The 18,074-nt window shown below is 41.0% G+C and overlaps 1 protein-coding gene across 1 annotated transcript in view; it reads right to left on the bottom strand.

Moving 5' to 3' along the window:
- mertka (c-mer proto-oncogene tyrosine kinase a) overlaps window positions 1-18,074 on the bottom strand; it is a 44,250-nt gene that overhangs the window by 1,797 nt on the left and 24,379 nt on the right. The window contains exons 8-21 of the mRNA XM_046354919.1: window positions 16,796-16,985; window positions 16,572-16,582; window positions 15,540-15,686; window positions 11,794-11,929; window positions 7,419-7,569; window positions 5,291-5,379; window positions 5,021-5,116; window positions 4,700-4,780; window positions 4,306-4,398; window positions 3,974-4,092; window positions 3,740-3,849; window positions 1,471-1,630; window positions 512-648; window positions 143-203 (exon numbers count right to left, since the gene is read on the bottom strand). Of these exons, the coding sequence (XP_046210875.1) occupies window positions 143-203; window positions 512-648; window positions 1,471-1,630; window positions 3,740-3,849; window positions 3,974-4,092; window positions 4,306-4,398; window positions 4,700-4,780; window positions 5,021-5,116; window positions 5,291-5,379; window positions 7,419-7,569; window positions 11,794-11,929; window positions 15,540-15,686; window positions 16,572-16,582; window positions 16,796-16,985 (1,581 nt within the window). The remainder of the gene's footprint in view (window positions 1-142; window positions 204-511; window positions 649-1,470; window positions 1,631-3,739; window positions 3,850-3,973; window positions 4,093-4,305; window positions 4,399-4,699; window positions 4,781-5,020; window positions 5,117-5,290; window positions 5,380-7,418; window positions 7,570-11,793; window positions 11,930-15,539; window positions 15,687-16,571; window positions 16,583-16,795; window positions 16,986-18,074) is intronic.

The following is an 18,074-nucleotide window of genomic DNA, read 5'->3' as shown; positions in this document are numbered from 1 at the left end:
CCCTCTTCAGCTGTTCCCATAGGAGAACGTTTTTTGGTTTCAGGTAGAACCCTGGGTTTCCCTAAGTAGTGAACTATAAATTGAATAGAGTGCCATTTGGGACGTAGACTGTCTAGGGCAGCTTCGCCGGGAGTTCTCTCACCTGAGTGAAGACGGGGCGGTCCAGGAGGTCAGCACGCCAACAGCTGTACATGATCTCGTACCTGGTGGACAGGAGAAGTAAGAATAATCATTCAAATGTGATCTGTTTTGCGTTAATAAACCACAACAGAGTTGCAGACATTACTTCTTCTTCAGTTTATCTATATTGTCCTGGCTGTAGCATAATGTTCCTTAACCTGGTCCCAGATCTGTATAGTTAATAGGTCAATTCATTGACAATGACCTTAGGAGTTGGCAATACAGCACAAACAGGTATTGGATCAGGCTAAATGTTCCTATTCACGAAAGACAGCCATGTAGAGACGAAAGATACAAAAGACAGCCATGTAGAGAGAAGATAAATACTCACAGTTCATCTAAGCAGTCTGTTGGCTGCTTCAGCCTGTGGCCCAAAAGTAGGTAATCATAAATCTCATGGTTCTGGATACCAGGGTACGGTGTCATGCCCCGTGTCGCTATCTCCCACATGGTCACACCAAATGCCCACTGCAAGAATACACACAGCACACAATTTAAGTTAGCTGTAGTTTCTCTCTCGTGATAGACTGTTAACGTAAATGTTAAAATTGCTGGGTTCTGCTAGCTCCTACTAAAATAACATGTTAGATGCATCTACATAACGTGAGCAGAGAACTGTAAATGCATTTTAATTTGTGAATTCAAGTATCATATTTGTAGTCTGTTCAAATACAAATTCAATTGTATTTGTCACATACCCTGAATACAACAAGTGTAGACTTTACAGTGAAATGCTTACTTGCGAGCCCTTTCCCAACAATGCAGTTAAAAAGTAAGAAAATTAACAAATAGATCAAAAATAAAACAGTACATTAATACAATAAAATAACAATAAGGAGGCTATATACATGCTATATACAAGGAGTTTTGCGTCAGTGTACTGGGGTACGAGGTAGTTGGGGTGATTGATTGAGGTAATATGCACATGTAGGTTTGGTAAGGTGATTGATTGAAGTACTATGTATATGTAGGTGGGGGGTGAAAAGCAGAAAGTCTGGATAGCCGTTTAACTGTCCTGCGGTCACACGGCTCTGTTGAGAACTCTGTTAAGTTATCCAATAACTTTTCCAATGCTGAGAGCTGTGGGCTGAACTTCACGGGCTGGCTGTTTAATTTCTCAGAAAGGGAACTAAATACTTGAATAACAGTACTTTTAATTTCTCTCTGACACATTCACATGTATTCCCATAATCAGTCAAGGGTTGAAAGAAATGAAACTAGCTGATGGGGGCTCGATCTCAGACGTTCCTTACAACATCATTGTGTGTGTGGGTGTGTGGACCTCCATACCACATCACTCTTCACAGTGAATACTCGGTCCGCCAGACTCTCCACCGCAATCCATTTCACAGGCATCTTGGCTATCCTGCCCTGTCTGTAGTAATCACCACTGTAGATCTTCTTAGACAAGCCGAAGTCTGCCACACACACTGTCATGTCATCACGCAGCCTGTAGGACCAGACCAACCAATCAATCAATAGAACAATCTATCAATTCCACTTACTAGAAAAATATCAAAATTGACTAGGCAGGATACAAGCGCAAGAATTTGGCATTTATTCAAAATGTCAAGAGCAATGTGTCTACATCACATTGGCAATATAGTGGACAGCAACAGTGAGTTTCTACTTGAATAAGTTGCCAAAATAGACCACAGTCGTACATGAACAGTACCAAGGAACAAGGATGGTTTAGCTGCCGTCCTCTCTGTTTACCATGAGATAAGACTCATTATATCTTTACATTGTGAAAAGGTCAGACCTGTACACACACACACACACACACACACACACACACACACACACACACACACACACACACACACACACACACACACACACACACACACACACACACACACACACACACACACACACACACACACACACACACACAAAGTGGTGTAAAATACTTAAGTAAAAATATTTGAAAATATATATATTTTTTAATTACTTTACTATTTATATTTTTCACAACTTTTACTTTTACTTCACTACATTCCTAAAGAAAAGTGTGCAAAGCTGTCATCAAGGCAAGGGGTGGCTACTTTGAAGAATCTTAAATATAAAATATATTTTGATTTGTTTAACACTTTTTTAGTTACTACATGATTCCATGTGTTATTTCATAGTTTTGATGTCTTCACTATTATTCTACAATGTAGCAAACAATAAAAGTAAAGAAAAACCCTTGCTTGTATATATATATATATACAGTACCAGTCAAAGGTTTGGACACACCTAGTCATTCAAGGGTTTTTCTTTACTTTTATTGTTTGCTACATTGTAGAATAATAGTGAAGACATCAAAACTATGAAATAACACACACACACACACACATACACATATACATATATATATATACATATATATATACACTTAACAAAAATATAAACGCAACATGCAAAAAATTCTAAGATTTAGCTGAGTTACAGTTCATATAAGGAAATCAGTCAATTGAAAATGAATTCATTAGGCCCTAAACTATGGACTCCACAGATATACAGATACCTTTAAAAACAGGTAGAGGCGTGGATCAGAACACCAGCTAGTATCTGGTGTGACCACAATTTGACTCATGCAGCGCAGCACATCTCCTTCTCATAGAGTTGATCAGGGGGGCACTCTGTTCACAACGTTTACATCAGTGAAACGCTCGCCAACACGACACCATACACGTGGTCTGCGGTTGTAGGCACTGCCAAATTCTCAAAAGTGGCTTATGGTAGAGAAATGAAGATTAAAATCTCCAGAAACAGCTCTGGTGGACATGCTAATTGCATGCTCCCTCAAAACTTGAGACATCTGTGGCATTGTGTTGTGTGACAAAACTGCCCATTTTAGAGTGGCATTTTAGTGTCCCCAGGAAAATGCTTTACATGTTGCGTTCATATTTTTGTTCAGTTTATATATATATATATATATATATGTGTGTGTGTGTATATACAGCTCTGATCTGTACTTTGTCACAATGTACATATGTAATCCTTATGTGTTCAAAATATTAGGAATAGCTGCTATTTCCATGAAATAGACTGACCAGTTGAATCCAGGTGAAAGCTTTTATCTGTTATTGAGGTCACTTGTTAAATCCACTTCAATTAGTGTAGATGAAGGGGAGAAGACAGGTTAAAGAATGATTTTCAAACCTTGAGACAATTAAGATGTGGATTGTGTATGAGTACCATTCAGAGGGTGAATGGGCAAGACAAAATATGTAAGTGCCTTTGAAAGGGGTCTGGTAGTAGGTGCCAGGCACACCGGTTTGTGTCAAGAACTGCAACGCTGCTGGGTTTTTCACGCTCAACAGTTTTCCGTGTGTATCAAGAATGATCCACCACCCAAAGGACATCCAGCCAACTTGACACAACTGTGGGAGCATTGGAATCAACATGGGCCAGCATCCCTGTGGAATACTTTTGACACCGTGTAGAGTCCATCCCCAACAAATTGAGGATGTTCCTGAGGGAAAAACAGGGTGCAACTCAATATTAGGATGGTGTTCGTAATGTTTTGTACACTCGGTCTGGCTCTGGTTCAGGTGAAATGTAAACCTACATGCAGTTGCGTGCAGCCAAGTCACGGTGGAGGAAGTTCCGCCCACTGAGGTATTCCATCCCCATGGCGATGTCAATCATAAACTTTAGGAGTGTCTGAGTGGGCAGGAACTGAAAGAAAAATAAAGAAGAAGAAAGAAACAACATCTTCATCATTACAATGTCATTAACCATATTCAGACAAGACAAGACTTTTTTTTCAACGTGCTCCTGGGGAAAGCATCAGATAGCTCACCAGTGGACTGTCTCCGAGGCGTGAGCGCAGCAGGAAGCTATGGAGGTCTCCATATCTCATGAAGGGCAGGATCACCATGGGCTTGGGGAAGTGACCAGACCCCGCCTCCAGACAAACACCTAGCAGGAGCAGATCAACGTAATAGCAGGTAAATAACAGTTGTAAAAGAAAGTTTTTACTAAGTTTTACAAAATCCTTTAGACATCAACTGTGATCTCTCTTATGTGTATGTATGGCTGGATGGAGTGAGGGAGCATGAACCCATAGTTTCTGCATGATGGGCAGGACTGAGCAGGATGGTTTGTGATGGCAGCAAAGAAGACCTACAGTACCTAGCAGCCTGATGACATTAGGGTGGTCAAAGTCCTTCATGCAGGCAGCCTCATTCAGGAACTCCTCTATCTCCCTCTGGGAGAAGTTATCCACTAGAAAACAAAGAGGAAATTAATAGAAATGTCATGTGGTATTTAGCCTGATCTTAGATCTGTTTGCACTATCTTTCCAACTCCTGTGGTCATTGGCATGCCAAACATGGCATGAACGGTCATACTAGCTGGTTATACAGCACAAACAGATCTGGGAGCAGGCTATGAGGAATCCATCAACCATCTAGGATATTAATCAGAGGGTAAGAAAGAGAAAAAAGCACTGAATCTGACCTAAACGAATGGGCATTGTTAGATCAGCCCAATTAAAGAAAACTAACAAGAGGATGAAGAAGCTCACATTTCATGGTCTTCACAGCCACTTTCTCAGATGTTCCGTCCAGTTGTTTCAGATGTCCCTCGACCACAGAGCCAAATTCACCTGGTCAATAAACAATGGGTTGGTAACAGTCAGAAAGGGAACAGTCAGAAAAGCAGCAAATAAATGACGTGAAATGTGATTAAGGAACAACCACAAACAAATGAAATTACCAAAAAATGTAAGAAATGACATTGGGAAATAATGACATATGACTGAGATAAAGTTGTATTCTACCTACTTTATAACACAAATAGGCCCCTGATTTTGTGTACTAAATAATCAAATGAATGTCATCGTCACCCTCTCCCAGAACCTTCCCGATGGAAAGCAGATTTCTCATAATCATGAAGTCCTGTAGTTTGGCTTGGAGCTCATCACTCACACCCAGGTTACCTACTAAAAAGAGGGCAAGAGGGGAAAATAGAGCTGACATTTTTTATTATTGTGCAAAATCTGTGGATATAGATTTTCTTCTCCGATGTATGTTAATAGGAACATAGAGGATTAGAGTAGAGTAAAATAAAGTAGAGCAGAGTACAGTAGATTAGAATAGAACGTTTATTCACGTACGTGTAATTTCAATGGCTGATCGGTTGTAGGACTTCTGTGGCCTGTACTGAACGATGGGTTGAAGCTTCTCTCCACTTCCAAACATCTGACTGCAGGGGGCGCCAGAGAGAAACGAAACAAGTTACTTTATACAATGGAACAGAATGAGTCATTCACTGACTAACACTTTAACAAGAGCTTGCCTCAGAGTTGTAATCATTTGGTTGACTAGATTGAGAATTCATCTTGAATCAGGAAGTAAGCTCTATGACCGGATGTTTTCCTGCCTCTGGGTGATGAGAGATGTCTGCCAGTTCTGAGCATTCTTATCTGTATATCCCGAACGGCAACACTGAGTCACCTCTTTAACATAATGAATTCCAGAACAGAGACAGCAGAACGGAGAGGAGATGGGTTGTTTTGGTGATGAGGAGAGGAGAGGAGAGGAGGAGCAGAGGAGAAAGTAGCAGAGAGGAGTGGAGAGGGGAGAGGATTAGAGTGGAAAGGATTGTTTTGGTGTTTCTTTCCAACACAGCTAGACTACCTCTGTCTTCAGCAGTAAGACCAGGGATGGTTGTGTTCATTAGGCACCAAACAGAAGAAAATAGACAAACAGGGAGGGACTACCAGGGTTTGTCCAATGAGATAGGCCCATTTTCATTTTCTGTTGAAAAATTAAAATGTGAAAATGTTTTCCATTGTCTGTCCTAACTAACACCGCCCAGATCTCACTGCTGATTGAGTCCAGCTGTTTCAGTCTGTTTACTTCCATTTTGTGCCTAATGAACATGATACAGTCACTACAACCTTGGCAGTCTTGACTCAGGTGCAATGGTCAGTGATTATGAGGAAACCAGGCTGCTTTATTGACAATGTACTGAGTAACTTTACCCCTTCCTCAACAGGAAATATATCCACTTCCACTGACCAATACACCATTTCCCCTTACCAACTCCAGGGATCAAAATGCTGAGTAACTTTTACATCTGCAGCAACAGACAATAGACATTTCTTACTGGCGAAACTGAGTGAAAACAGAATTCCCTGGCTGGAGATGCACTGTTGAGGCTCGTTAATCTACTAGGAGTGAAAAGGAACAAGTCAAGTACCGGTAAGTTATTTGAGGAAGGAAGACTTGTCACGCCTTGACCTTAGAGAACCTTTTATTTCTCTATTTTGGTTAGGTCATGTCACGTTCTGACCTTTTTCCCTTTGTTTTGTCGTTATTTAGTATGGTCAGAGCGTGAGTTGGGGTGGGCAGTCTGTTTGTTTTTCTATGATTTTGGGATTTCTATGTTTCGGCCTAGTATGGTTCTCAATCAGAGGCAGGTGTCGTTAGTTGTCTCTGATTGAGAATCATGCTTAGGTAGACCAGGTTTCACTGTTTGTTTGTGGGTGTTTGTTTCGGTCTGTGTGGTTGTCGCCACACAGTACTGTTTTGGTTTTTGTTCGTTTAACGTTTATTGTTTTTGTATTCATAGTGTTCAGTTTGTTTTTTTAAATAAACAACCATGGACACTTACCACGCATTGGTCCTCCGATCCTTCTCGCTTCTCCTCCTCAGACGAAGAGGAGGAGGAAAACCTTAACAGGTCAGGGTGTGGGTAGTCTAGTTTTTTCTTTTCTATGTTGGCCTGGTATGGTTCCCAATCAGAGGCAGCTGTCTATCGTTGTCTCTGATTGGGGATCATATTTAGGCAGCCTTTTCCCACAATTGTTTTTGTATTGTAGCTTTTTTGCACTACAAAGCTACACGCTCGTTTTGTTACTTTATTGTTTTGTTGCTGGTTCATATTAATAAACATGAACGCCTTCCACGCTGCACCTTGGTCCAATTCATACAACAGCGTTCGTTACAAGACTGCACTTAGCTACACCGTATCCCCTGACCAACTTAAGAATCAACATACTGTGTGACTTCCAGTACTACAACAATGGACTGCAGCATGGTCGAAGTCAATACACAGGGGTTTAAAGTGATCATGATCAGATCATTAAGGTATTGAGGACACCATTAGGTTAGCGTCAGAAACAAGAGAAACCAGATGTTACACAGCATTCTGGGTACTGTAGTACATCAATGTTCACCCCTCCTTGTACATCCTGATACAATTAAGAGTTTAATATGTGAAGAAGCATGCAAACTTACCCAAAGCGTGTGTCTAGTATCCTGCTTCTCAGGCAGATAGCAGCCCAGAGTACTAGCAGCAGGAGACAGAAGCCACATACCACCCCCAGTATGATATACACAGAGTCTGATCCTATGGTGTCTGGACTGGAGGAGGGAGACAGGGGCCAATCTGGAACACAACATGCAATCAATCAATGATTGAATCAATCAAGCAATGAATCAATCAAATCAAACTACGATCGATTGATAGAACAGAACACACAAACATGATAGAAACATGATCAAAGTTTCAACTCAACTGTATGTTGTATTTGTATAGGTTTTGCTGTATATGTGTGTGTGTTCTCAGTTTGTGTGTAATTTTGCAACAAGCGAATTGCCCTTTAACACCACTGCAGATGCTTCACTATTCTGCATCTTCCCAATTAAGTAGCCTAATTTTGTTGTATGGCTACTTGAAGAGAACTGTGGCAGTGGCAGTGCCATATATCATGCATGACAAGGGAAGCAAGGCTTCCCCAAAACATTGACCAAACAAAAACAAAAAAACATATACACAATAATTGATCATCTTTCCTCTTAGTTTCAGAGCATGGCGCTTGTAACGCCAGGGTAGTGGGTTCGATTCCCGGGACCACCCATACGTAGAATGTATGCACACATGACTGTAAGTCGCTTTGGATAAAAGCGTCTGCTAAATGGCATATATTATTATTTATATTATAATTATCCTTCAATTCGGAAGAGGCTGAATGTATCTCACCGGAGAAAGCATCCAAGAAAGCAAAACAGTGCCCCTCTGTCTCTGTATGTGTAGCGTATCTGATACGGTCTGGTCAAAAAGAGTAGGACATTTTTTCCACCTGTAGTATTGAATGCAAGGGAAACCAGCAAGCATTTGGCCTCCCTTGATTAAAAAAGTATAAAATTAGCCAATCAGCGTTGGGCTAAACTGAGTTAGCTAAACTGTGAATGTTCCTGTCCACCAAAAAAAGGTGTCAAGGGAAGCCCGTTTGGATTTGGCTTCACACCAATCACATCAACAGAAAAATGTAATTGACAGAAAAACTTGCATTGTTACATCTCATTGTGTCATTGTGCTCTGGTGGCTAGCTAACTATAAAAGTGTCCCTTTCCTAAATAGCCATGGATGGAGATAGGGATTTGGATTTGTGGTTTTACCTCATTCTCATTTCTGGTTTTACCTAATTCTCTGTACTGGCAAGTGATTATAACGGCGATTCTGATCCAACCATATATTCATACATTGATACATTGTACCTGAGAGGATGGAAGAGGGGATGGAAGTTGAGGATGGAAGTGCAACGATGAGAGGATGGAAGTTCAATATGTAGCTAGATGAAGTAGGCTAATGTTAATTAGCTGGCTCATCGTTGCACATGAAAGGAAGTTTGGTTAGTGAGCAAGCATTTTAGCCAGGTAGCCTAGGGCAACAAAAACTAAAAGCATGTACTTGTATGACAGAGTCAGAGCGTTTAATCAACATGAAAGAGAGGAGGATGGCATTGGCGTTGTGACAGAAATGTTTATCATGTGAAGAGACAGCCTTGAAAATGTTAATGTGGGGTGAGTCAACATGTTTTGTTCAACTTGCACACACACACACACACACACACACACACACACACACACACACACACACACACACACACACACACACACACACACACACACACACACACACACACACACACACACACACACACACACACACACACACACACACACACACACACACACACACACACACACACACACACACACACACACACACACACAAACTAAGCAGAGGTAATTTGATGTTGAAATGTTGAAGTTGAAATGGTGCTGGAATAGTGGAGGCAGCTCATGTTTTCTATGTGACTTGCGGTAACTCTCTGTGGTTCTAAATCAATAGTTGTTTAGTAGTCCGAAAATGTTGGAAACATTAACTTGACCATGCTGTAGGTCATGTAACTGTTTCTTACATGCAATATGCTTTGTGGACTTCACCAGACAGAGGTCGCTCTCCCTTTTTGTGATGAAACAAAGGTCTAGTTTAATTTATTATGCGACTGTGTCTTCTTATTGTCTCGGCCTTAGGCCTATATATCACAGTGGCAAGGCATATGAACTAACAGGTTATAGAGCAAACAACGCAATTATCACAACACATAGGTTGTAATATGGCTTTTTATTCTGGATTGGCTTCCTTGGTGATTTTACCAGAGGTGGAAAAAGTACCCAACTGTCATACTTGAGTAAAAGTAAAGATACCTTAAAAGTAAAGTCACCCAGTAAAATTCTACTTGAGAAAAAGTCTAAATGTATTTGGTTTCAAATATACTTAAGTATCAAAAGTAAATGTAATTGCTAAAATGTACTTAAGTATCAAAGGTCAAAGTATAAATAATTAAAAATTCCTTAAAATACGCAAATCAGACGCCACCAAATGATTTAAAAAATGATTTACGGGAAGCCAGGGGCACACTCAACATTCAGACATAATTTAAAAAACAAAGCATGTGTGTTTAGTGAGTCAGATCAGAGGCAGCAGGGATGACCAGGGATGTTCTGTTTATAATGGCGTGAATTGGACTATTTTCCCGTCCTGCTATACATTCAAAATGTAACGAGTACTTTTTGGTGTAAAGGAAAATGAATGAAGTAAAAAGACCAATATTTTCTTAAGGAATGTAGTGAAGTAAAAGTTGTCAAACATATAAATAGTAAGTAGTACTTTAAAGTATTTTTACACCACTGGATTTTACCCACAAACCGCTACTAGAACTAGGGCCTGTCACTTGCAACCCATCTCTTCCAATCCATTGTGGAAAAGTGTGCATTTAATTCTACTAGATGAAGAGCTGAAATTAATACAACATCCTGGCATTTAAAACATACTCAATTTTCAAAAATGCACAATGTAAAACGATATATTTTTGCATACTGAGACTGCGTCATGTGCGGTTGCGTTGTTTCACGTTATTGGTTAATTTCAGTAACACCATATCTGATTATCAGCTGTTGTCAAAGCCGAAATGAGTATGGCATCCGGAAATTTAAAGTATACTCGATTTTCTAAATGTCACATACAATAAAACTTTATTTTTATCACATACTTAACCGGCCTACTATTTAGAACACGGTCAGGTTAAATATCTACTTGCGGTTGTTGACATGCTTATGTACTTCAATATGTATAAAGGTGTTAATATTAGGAACTCCTTATGTACTTCAATATGTATTAAGGTGTTAATATTAGGAACTCCTTATGTACATCAATATGTATAAATATGTTAGGATTAGGAACTCCTGATGTAATTCAATATGTAAAGTCTTAGGATTAGGAACTCCTGATGTAATTCAATATGTATTAAGGTGTTAATATTAGGAACTCCTTATGTACATCAATATGTATTAAGGTGTTAATATTAGGAACTCCTTATATACATCAATATGCATAAATATGTTAGGATTAGGAACTCCTGATGTAATTCAATATGTAAAGTCTTAGGATTAGGAACTTCTGATGTAATTCAATATGTATTAAGGTGTTAATATTAGGAACTCCTTATGTACATCAATATGTATAAATATGTTAGGATTAGGAACTCCTGATGTAATTCAATATGTAAAGTGTTAGGATTAGGAACTTCTGATGTAATTCAATATGTATTAAGGTGTTAATATTAGGAACTCCTGATGTAATTCAATATGTAAAGTCTTAGGATTAGGAACTTCTGATGTAATTCAATATGTAAAGTCTTAGGATTAGGAACTTCTGATGTAATTCAATATGTATTAAGGTGTTAATATTAGGAACTCCTTATGTACATCAATATGTATAAATATGTTAGGATTAGGAACTCCTGATGTAATTCAATATGTAAAGTGTTAGGATTAGGAACTTCTGATGTAATTCAATATGTATTAAGGTGTTAATATTAGGAACTCTTTATGTACATCAATATGTATAAATATGTTAGGATTAGGAACTCCTGATGTAATTCAATATGTAAAGTGTTAGGATTAGGAACTTCTGATGTAATTCAATATGTAAAGTGTTGGGATTAGGAACTCCTGATGTAATTCAATATGTAAAGTGTTAGGATTAGGAACTCCTGATGTAATTCAATATGTAAAGTGTTAGGATTAGGAACTCTTGATGTAATTCAATATGTAAATTGTTAGGATTAGGAACTCCTGATGTAATTCAATATGTAAAGTGTTAGGATTAGGAACTCCTGATGTAATTCAATATGTAAAGTGTTGGGATTAGGAACTCCTGATGTAATTCAATATGTAAAGTGTTAGGATTAGGAACTCCTGATGTAATTCAATATGTAAAGTGTTAGGATTAGGAACTCCTGATGTAGTGCGGTCTACTCACTGTTCTCTGGTACGAAGATCCCAACCGGTGGACTGAGCATTCCACGCCCAGCCTGAGTACAGGCAGCTACCTGAACACTGTATGTAGTGTTGAACTCCTGTAGGGCCACCGCAGCAGTGTTGGAGGAGCTGCGGATCTGAGGAACACCACAGCATGTTAGAAAGATCATGGTTGTACTCAGCAGTTTACAGTAATAGACACCTATTCAACTGATCAACTCATACCACTGATCAACTCATACCACTAATCAACTCATACCACTGATCAACTCATACCACTGATCAACTCATACCACTGATCAACTCATACCACTAATCAACTCATCCTCAAACCTTTGTCTAGTGGAATCAGATGTGTAGTGCTAGGGCAAAAACAAAAATGTCTTCCCAGGAATTAAGAAACACTGTTATAACTACAGAGGTAGGATCTTAATTTGGGCCAGTTTGCTATGTAACATTATGTCACGGATCCCTCCGGAACTTTCATCATGCACACCTGTCTCCTATTCACCACTGATTTAGTATTTGTATATATGTGCCCTTTGGTTTCCATTGGGGGGTTGATTATTGTTACAATGTCTGTTGGTGCGTGTGAGTACCTGTGCTGTGTGTTTTGGGCTTTCGTGCCCTTGTGGATTGTGCAGATGGTCTTGTCCTGTGTGTTAATCATTGTGCGCGTGTGTTATTTATTTGAGGTACTCCTCGCTCTTTTGTTTGGGTTTCAATCCTGTGTTTTTGTACCGTGTTTGTTTGGTCTTCGTCCCTGTGCCTTAACACGGCAGGCTATCATTTGGGCTTAATAAAAAAAAACTATTATGCATTCCTGCGTCTGTTCTCCAGATCCTTCATGCCAACGTGAAATATATTTGTACTTGTAACACACATTTTGTGTGTGTCAAGTCATTGTAGAGCCATTCTGGATGTTTCTAGCTCTGCTAACATTGGGAAGCTGAGAACATTGTTTCTAAGCTCTAAAAAAGGGGAAGAAAAGAAAACCTTCTTGACAGGCTGGCTGGTATGTGGACTTGGGTTTAGTTCCAAATCGCAGCCTATCCGTATTCCCTATGTAGTGCACTTCTTTTGACCAGAGTAGAGCACCTAATAGGGAATATGTTGCCATTCGGGGCTCAGACATGATCAGCATGGTGTTTACAGAGAGCTGAGAGGGGGATTGTTGGGGAACATGTGACAGTGGATAAAGCCCTTGGTTGCACAATACCACCGCATGGCAACATCTGGGGTTCCTCTCTCACTAGTTAACATGCTGACAGTGAGACTGGAGGCCTGGAAAAACATGGAAGTCACACAGACACATGGTGTACTATCTCTCTATGACAACATTTCACACCGGAACTTGTATTTTGGAAACTAAAAATGAACTAGCTAACATGCTGACTGCGTGACTGGTCTGCTGGCTAAAGGCATAGAAAACACACACGCAGAAACATGTACTATATCACTGACCAAAAACATCTATTATATGTCTAAAAATAGCAATTATACTGTAACTTGGTGATAGAATAGAGTAGTGTAGAGCAGAGCAGGGTAGAGTAGAGTATAGAGTAGGGTGCAGAGCAAGGTTGAGTAGGGTGTAGAGTAGGGTGTAGAGCAGAGCAGGGTAGAGTAGGGTGTAGAGTAGGGGGTAGAGCAGAGCATGGTAGAGTAGGGTATAGAGTAGGAGGTAGCGCAGAGCAGGGTAGAGTATGTTGCAGAGCAGGGTTGAGTAGGGGGTAGAGTAGGGTGTAGAGCAGAGCAGAGCAGGGTAGAGTAGGGTGTAGAGCAGAGCAGGGTAGAGCAGAGCAGGGTAGAGTAGGGGGTATAGGAGGGGTTAGAGCAGATCAGGTTAGAGTAGGGGGTATAGGAGGGTGTAGAGCAGATCAGGGTAGAGTAGGGGGTATAGGAGGGGTAGAGTAGATCAGGTTAGAGTAGGGGTATAGGAGGGTGTAGAGCAGATCAGGGTAGAGTAGGGGGTATAGGAGGGGTAGAGTAGAGCCGGGTAGAGTAGGGGGTATAGGAGGGTGTAGGGCAGATCAGGGTAGAGTAGGGGGTATAGGAGGGGGTAGAGTAGAGCAGGGTAGAGAAGGGGGTAGAGCAGAGCAGGGTACAGTTGAGTAGAATAGAGCAGAGTAAAGTACAGTAGGGTAGAGTAGAATATAGTATTGTAGAGTACAATCTTAGAAAAAAAGGTGAAATCTAGAACCTCTTTGGCTGTCTCCATAGGAGAACCCTTTTTGGTTCCAGGTAGAACCCTTTTGAGTTCCACATAGAAACTGTTCCACAGAGAGTTCTAAGAGGAACCCAAAAGAGTTGTACCTGGAACCGAAAATGGTTTTCCTATGGGGACAGCTGAATAACCTTTTTTTTTCTAAGAGTGTAGAGTTGAGTAGAGTAGAGTAGGCTTGAGTAGAGCAGGGTTGAATAGAGTTGAAAAGTAGAATAAGTTAGGTGTCTGTGTAAGGTGTTTCTGTGAATCACTCTGTGAATAACTCTCTTGAACAACACAGCTGTTTGGCTGGTGAAACAACAGAACAGCTGAAGATACAGGAGTTGGGTCTCACACACACACACACACACACACACTTTCCGTCACTGATATGTGAGTGTTGTTTCTGACCAAGCCTTTGTGTGATGACGTCATGCGGACAGCTTTTGACTGGACAGGACCCACATGGGTTATTATACATATCCATTCATTCACTGATGTCGTTACAAAGCCTTTGTACGTGGTGATGTCATCATTTGACTGGACAGGGCATATGGTTATTACACATATATATCTTTGTTTGAGTCCCTATGTAGTGGGACACAAATAGAGCAGTCTTTCCTAAGCTTTGATGATTTGAATCAGCTGTGTAGTGTTTGGGCAAAAACCTAAAGGTGCACCCCTTGATGTCTCCAGGACTGAGTTGGGGGATCAGAGAACAGGGTGCCATTTGGGACACAGTCCCTCTCTATCTAAGGTATTCATTTTCCGTTCACTCCACCAACCAATGACTCAGACAGGGACACAATACTCAGACGGGGAAACTCTATTCCAGTAAACCACGACACAACCAGAAAGTGACAGGAAACCTGCTATTGTATTAGAGAGACCTGGGAAGTGTCCTAAATGGTACCCTATTCCCTACACAGTGCACTACAGATATAGGACCAGGATAATAACTTTCAGCATTCCCTAAAAATGACAACTACTGCATTGCTACACAGAGGAGAGGTTACTGTTGACTCAACAGTAGAGTGAAACACTTTAGTTCAGGACAGAGAATAGAGAAGTTGACCGTCTGTTGGGTAGAAAGGAATGACGTCAGAAGGACCAACAATCCCCCACCTCATACAATGCATGCACGCGCTCACACACACACAAACAAACACACACACTCACACACACTCCACCTTATGAACAAACTGACTGACTATAAAATCATATGACCATCTCACTTCTTGAATCCTGGTACCGAAATCTCAGTATGAAACTGACATTGTTAATATTGAAAGTGCAACAAAACCTTTTACAGTAGGCCATCTCAAGTTTCTGCTATTCTAGATCTCACAGAGGCATGGATGAATCAATAGAATAGAATACTTTTTGAGACCCATGGGGAGAGACCCATGGGGAGACCGACTGCCTCTTTCAGTGATTGAGAGAGGCAATGAGCGCCATAGAAATAGAATGGAAGCGTCCATTCTAACAATCATATTTCTAGGGTGATAGCATCAATGTCTTCCAGGTTCCAAGAGGAGACTCACCTTGTTGACCCGAGTCCCATACGTGACGATGACATCATAACCTGTGAGGATTCCGTTGACCCTGTCCTGGGGCGGGTCCTTCCATCGGATCACCAGCAGTGACTCGTTTAGCATAACAGTCACGTTACGGGGGGTAGACTGACGGTACTGGAGTAACAAAGGGAAGGAAAAGAGAGGGTCGCACACTCAAATATGATCTTCAATCTTGGAATCTGTGATAATACTCAAATAGAGCTCACATACAACAGACTACTTTTGCAAACATTGGCACATTCTCATTGATAAGAACACTGAAATGGTGATTAATGTGCACGGTCCTTCGCGGTTACATCAACATTTTTATATAGGAGGTAATGAAACAAATAATAAATCATTTTCAATATGTCTAGTCGTCAAAGAAAATGACTGAGATGAGGCCACATTCGGGCCAACCACTTCTGATGTTTCCTACGGCATGGAAAGATTTCTGTCAGATCTGCAGACTAAAATATCCCCAACAGCGGCTTGAGTTTAGAGAGGAAGTCGGAAGCAGCCCCACCCGTACTCTATGAACTGCATGCTTTCTCCATGAGACCACTCCTGCTTTTGCTTCCTATGTGGCCTCTCAGGAAGATATGCAAAGATAATATCTGACATATTCTGGATGAGATGCACATTTCACTAGGGAACCCCCTGTCATGCAAAATATAATATGTACTGTACTTCTAACGATTTCTGATCAATGAAATTAAACTGATTTCTGAATACTTGATGGGACGAGGGGACAAGAAAACTAGCCCGGATCCAAACTGAATTGCTCTCTTTCGTGAAGTGAAACAACTGTGAAATGTAACAATTCAATTTGGATCCCCCCAGGATACAATAACACAACACACAGCCATGCATCTTATACAGAGGCAGGATCTACAGAATTCAATACAGGCAAGTGCGTATGATGTATGCAGTCTTAAGAAGGCAAGGACCTGGACAGGCTGCTCCTGCGATCTATGCATTCTCTATGCATGAAAACACGACCGAAATCTCCAAACTGACCCATGGCCTTGCTGCGGTATAGCGGATCATGATGTGGTTGAAACATTGTCACCAATAATTCACATGGGAGCGTAGACTTCAGTGTACAGAGTCTATTTTCACCTTGTATTGAAAATGTATTGATGTCCAGCACCTTTTCAAAGACAATGGGTCTGTGTCCTAAATGGCACCCTATTCCCTACATTGTGCACTACTTTTTACCCGGGCCCATAGATATTACCCACCTCCTTCTGTAGTGTTGCTCTGGACCCAGGTACTGACTGGTGAATGGCCGAGCTCGTTGCTACAGGAGACGCTCATGTTGTACCAGGTCATGGCCTGTAACCCCGGGACATCACTCTGGAACGGAGGAGCTGTAGTGTTGATTATTCTAGCCAGCCTGACCTCTCCTCTCCTTCGGCTCACCTCTTTCACCTTGAAGAGAGCACAGGGAAAAATATAGGTTAGAAAAATATATAGCCTACTGTAGACAGACATTCAGGACAGAATTTTCTAATAAAAAGATACATTTGTGCAAAAATATCACAGTGGTTTAGGAACCACACTGCTGACTCTGCTGATGTCAAAGTGAGGGGCATTGTACCAAACAAGCCATCAGCGAGTATCAAAGCCAATTAATATTTCCAAAACGGTGCTTTACCCACGTGTTCAGGCTCTGGCCCAACCCACCGGTTTCTGGGACCAATCAAAACACTTTGAATGTGTTCGCATTCTAGAAGTCATCAGGTAGGCGATCAAATGCAGACTTATAGTGGAGAAGAAATGTTAGAGCTTTTTTCCATCTTCGTAACATTGCAAAAATCTTAAACTTTCTGTACAAAAATGATGCAGAAAAGGTCATCAATTTCTTTGTCACTTCTAGATTAGAATACTGCAATGCTCTACTTTACAGCTACTCGGATAAAGCACTAAATAAACTTCAGTTAGTGCTAAATACGGTTGCTAGAATCCCGACTAGAACCCCATAATTTGATCATATTACTCCAGTGCTAGCCTCTCTACACTGGCTTCCTGTTAAGGCTAGGGCTGATGTTTAGATTTCACTGCTAAACTACAAAGCATTACATGGGCTTGCTCCTACCGATCTATCTGATTTGGTCCTGCCATACATACCTACACATACGCTACGGGCACAAGACGCAGGCCTCCTTATTGTCACTTGAATTTCTAAGCAAACAGCTGGAGGCAGGGCTTTCTCCTATAGAGCTCAATTTTTATGGAATGGTCTGCCTATCCATGTGAGAGACGCAGACTCGGTCTCAACCTTTAAGTCTTTACCGAAGACTCATCTCTTCAGTATGTCCTATAATTGAGTGTATTCTGGCCCAGGGGTGTGAAGGTGAACGGAAAGGCACTGGAGCAATGAACCACCCTTGCTGTCTCTGCCTGGCCGGTTCCCCTCTCTCCACCGGGATTCTCTGCCTCTAACCCTATTACAGGGGCTGAGTCTCTGGCTTACTGGTGCTCTTCCATCCCATCCCTAGGAGGGGTGCATCACTTGAG

The sequence above is a fragment of the Oncorhynchus gorbuscha genome, linkage group LG07 (assembly GCF_021184085.1).
Source record: "Oncorhynchus gorbuscha isolate QuinsamMale2020 ecotype Even-year linkage group LG07, OgorEven_v1.0, whole genome shotgun sequence".
In the NCBI taxonomy this organism is placed as follows: Eukaryota; Metazoa; Chordata; class Actinopteri; order Salmoniformes; family Salmonidae; genus Oncorhynchus; species Oncorhynchus gorbuscha.
Note: the sequence above shows the minus strand (reverse complement) of the source record. Positions and strands in the feature narration are given on the sequence as shown.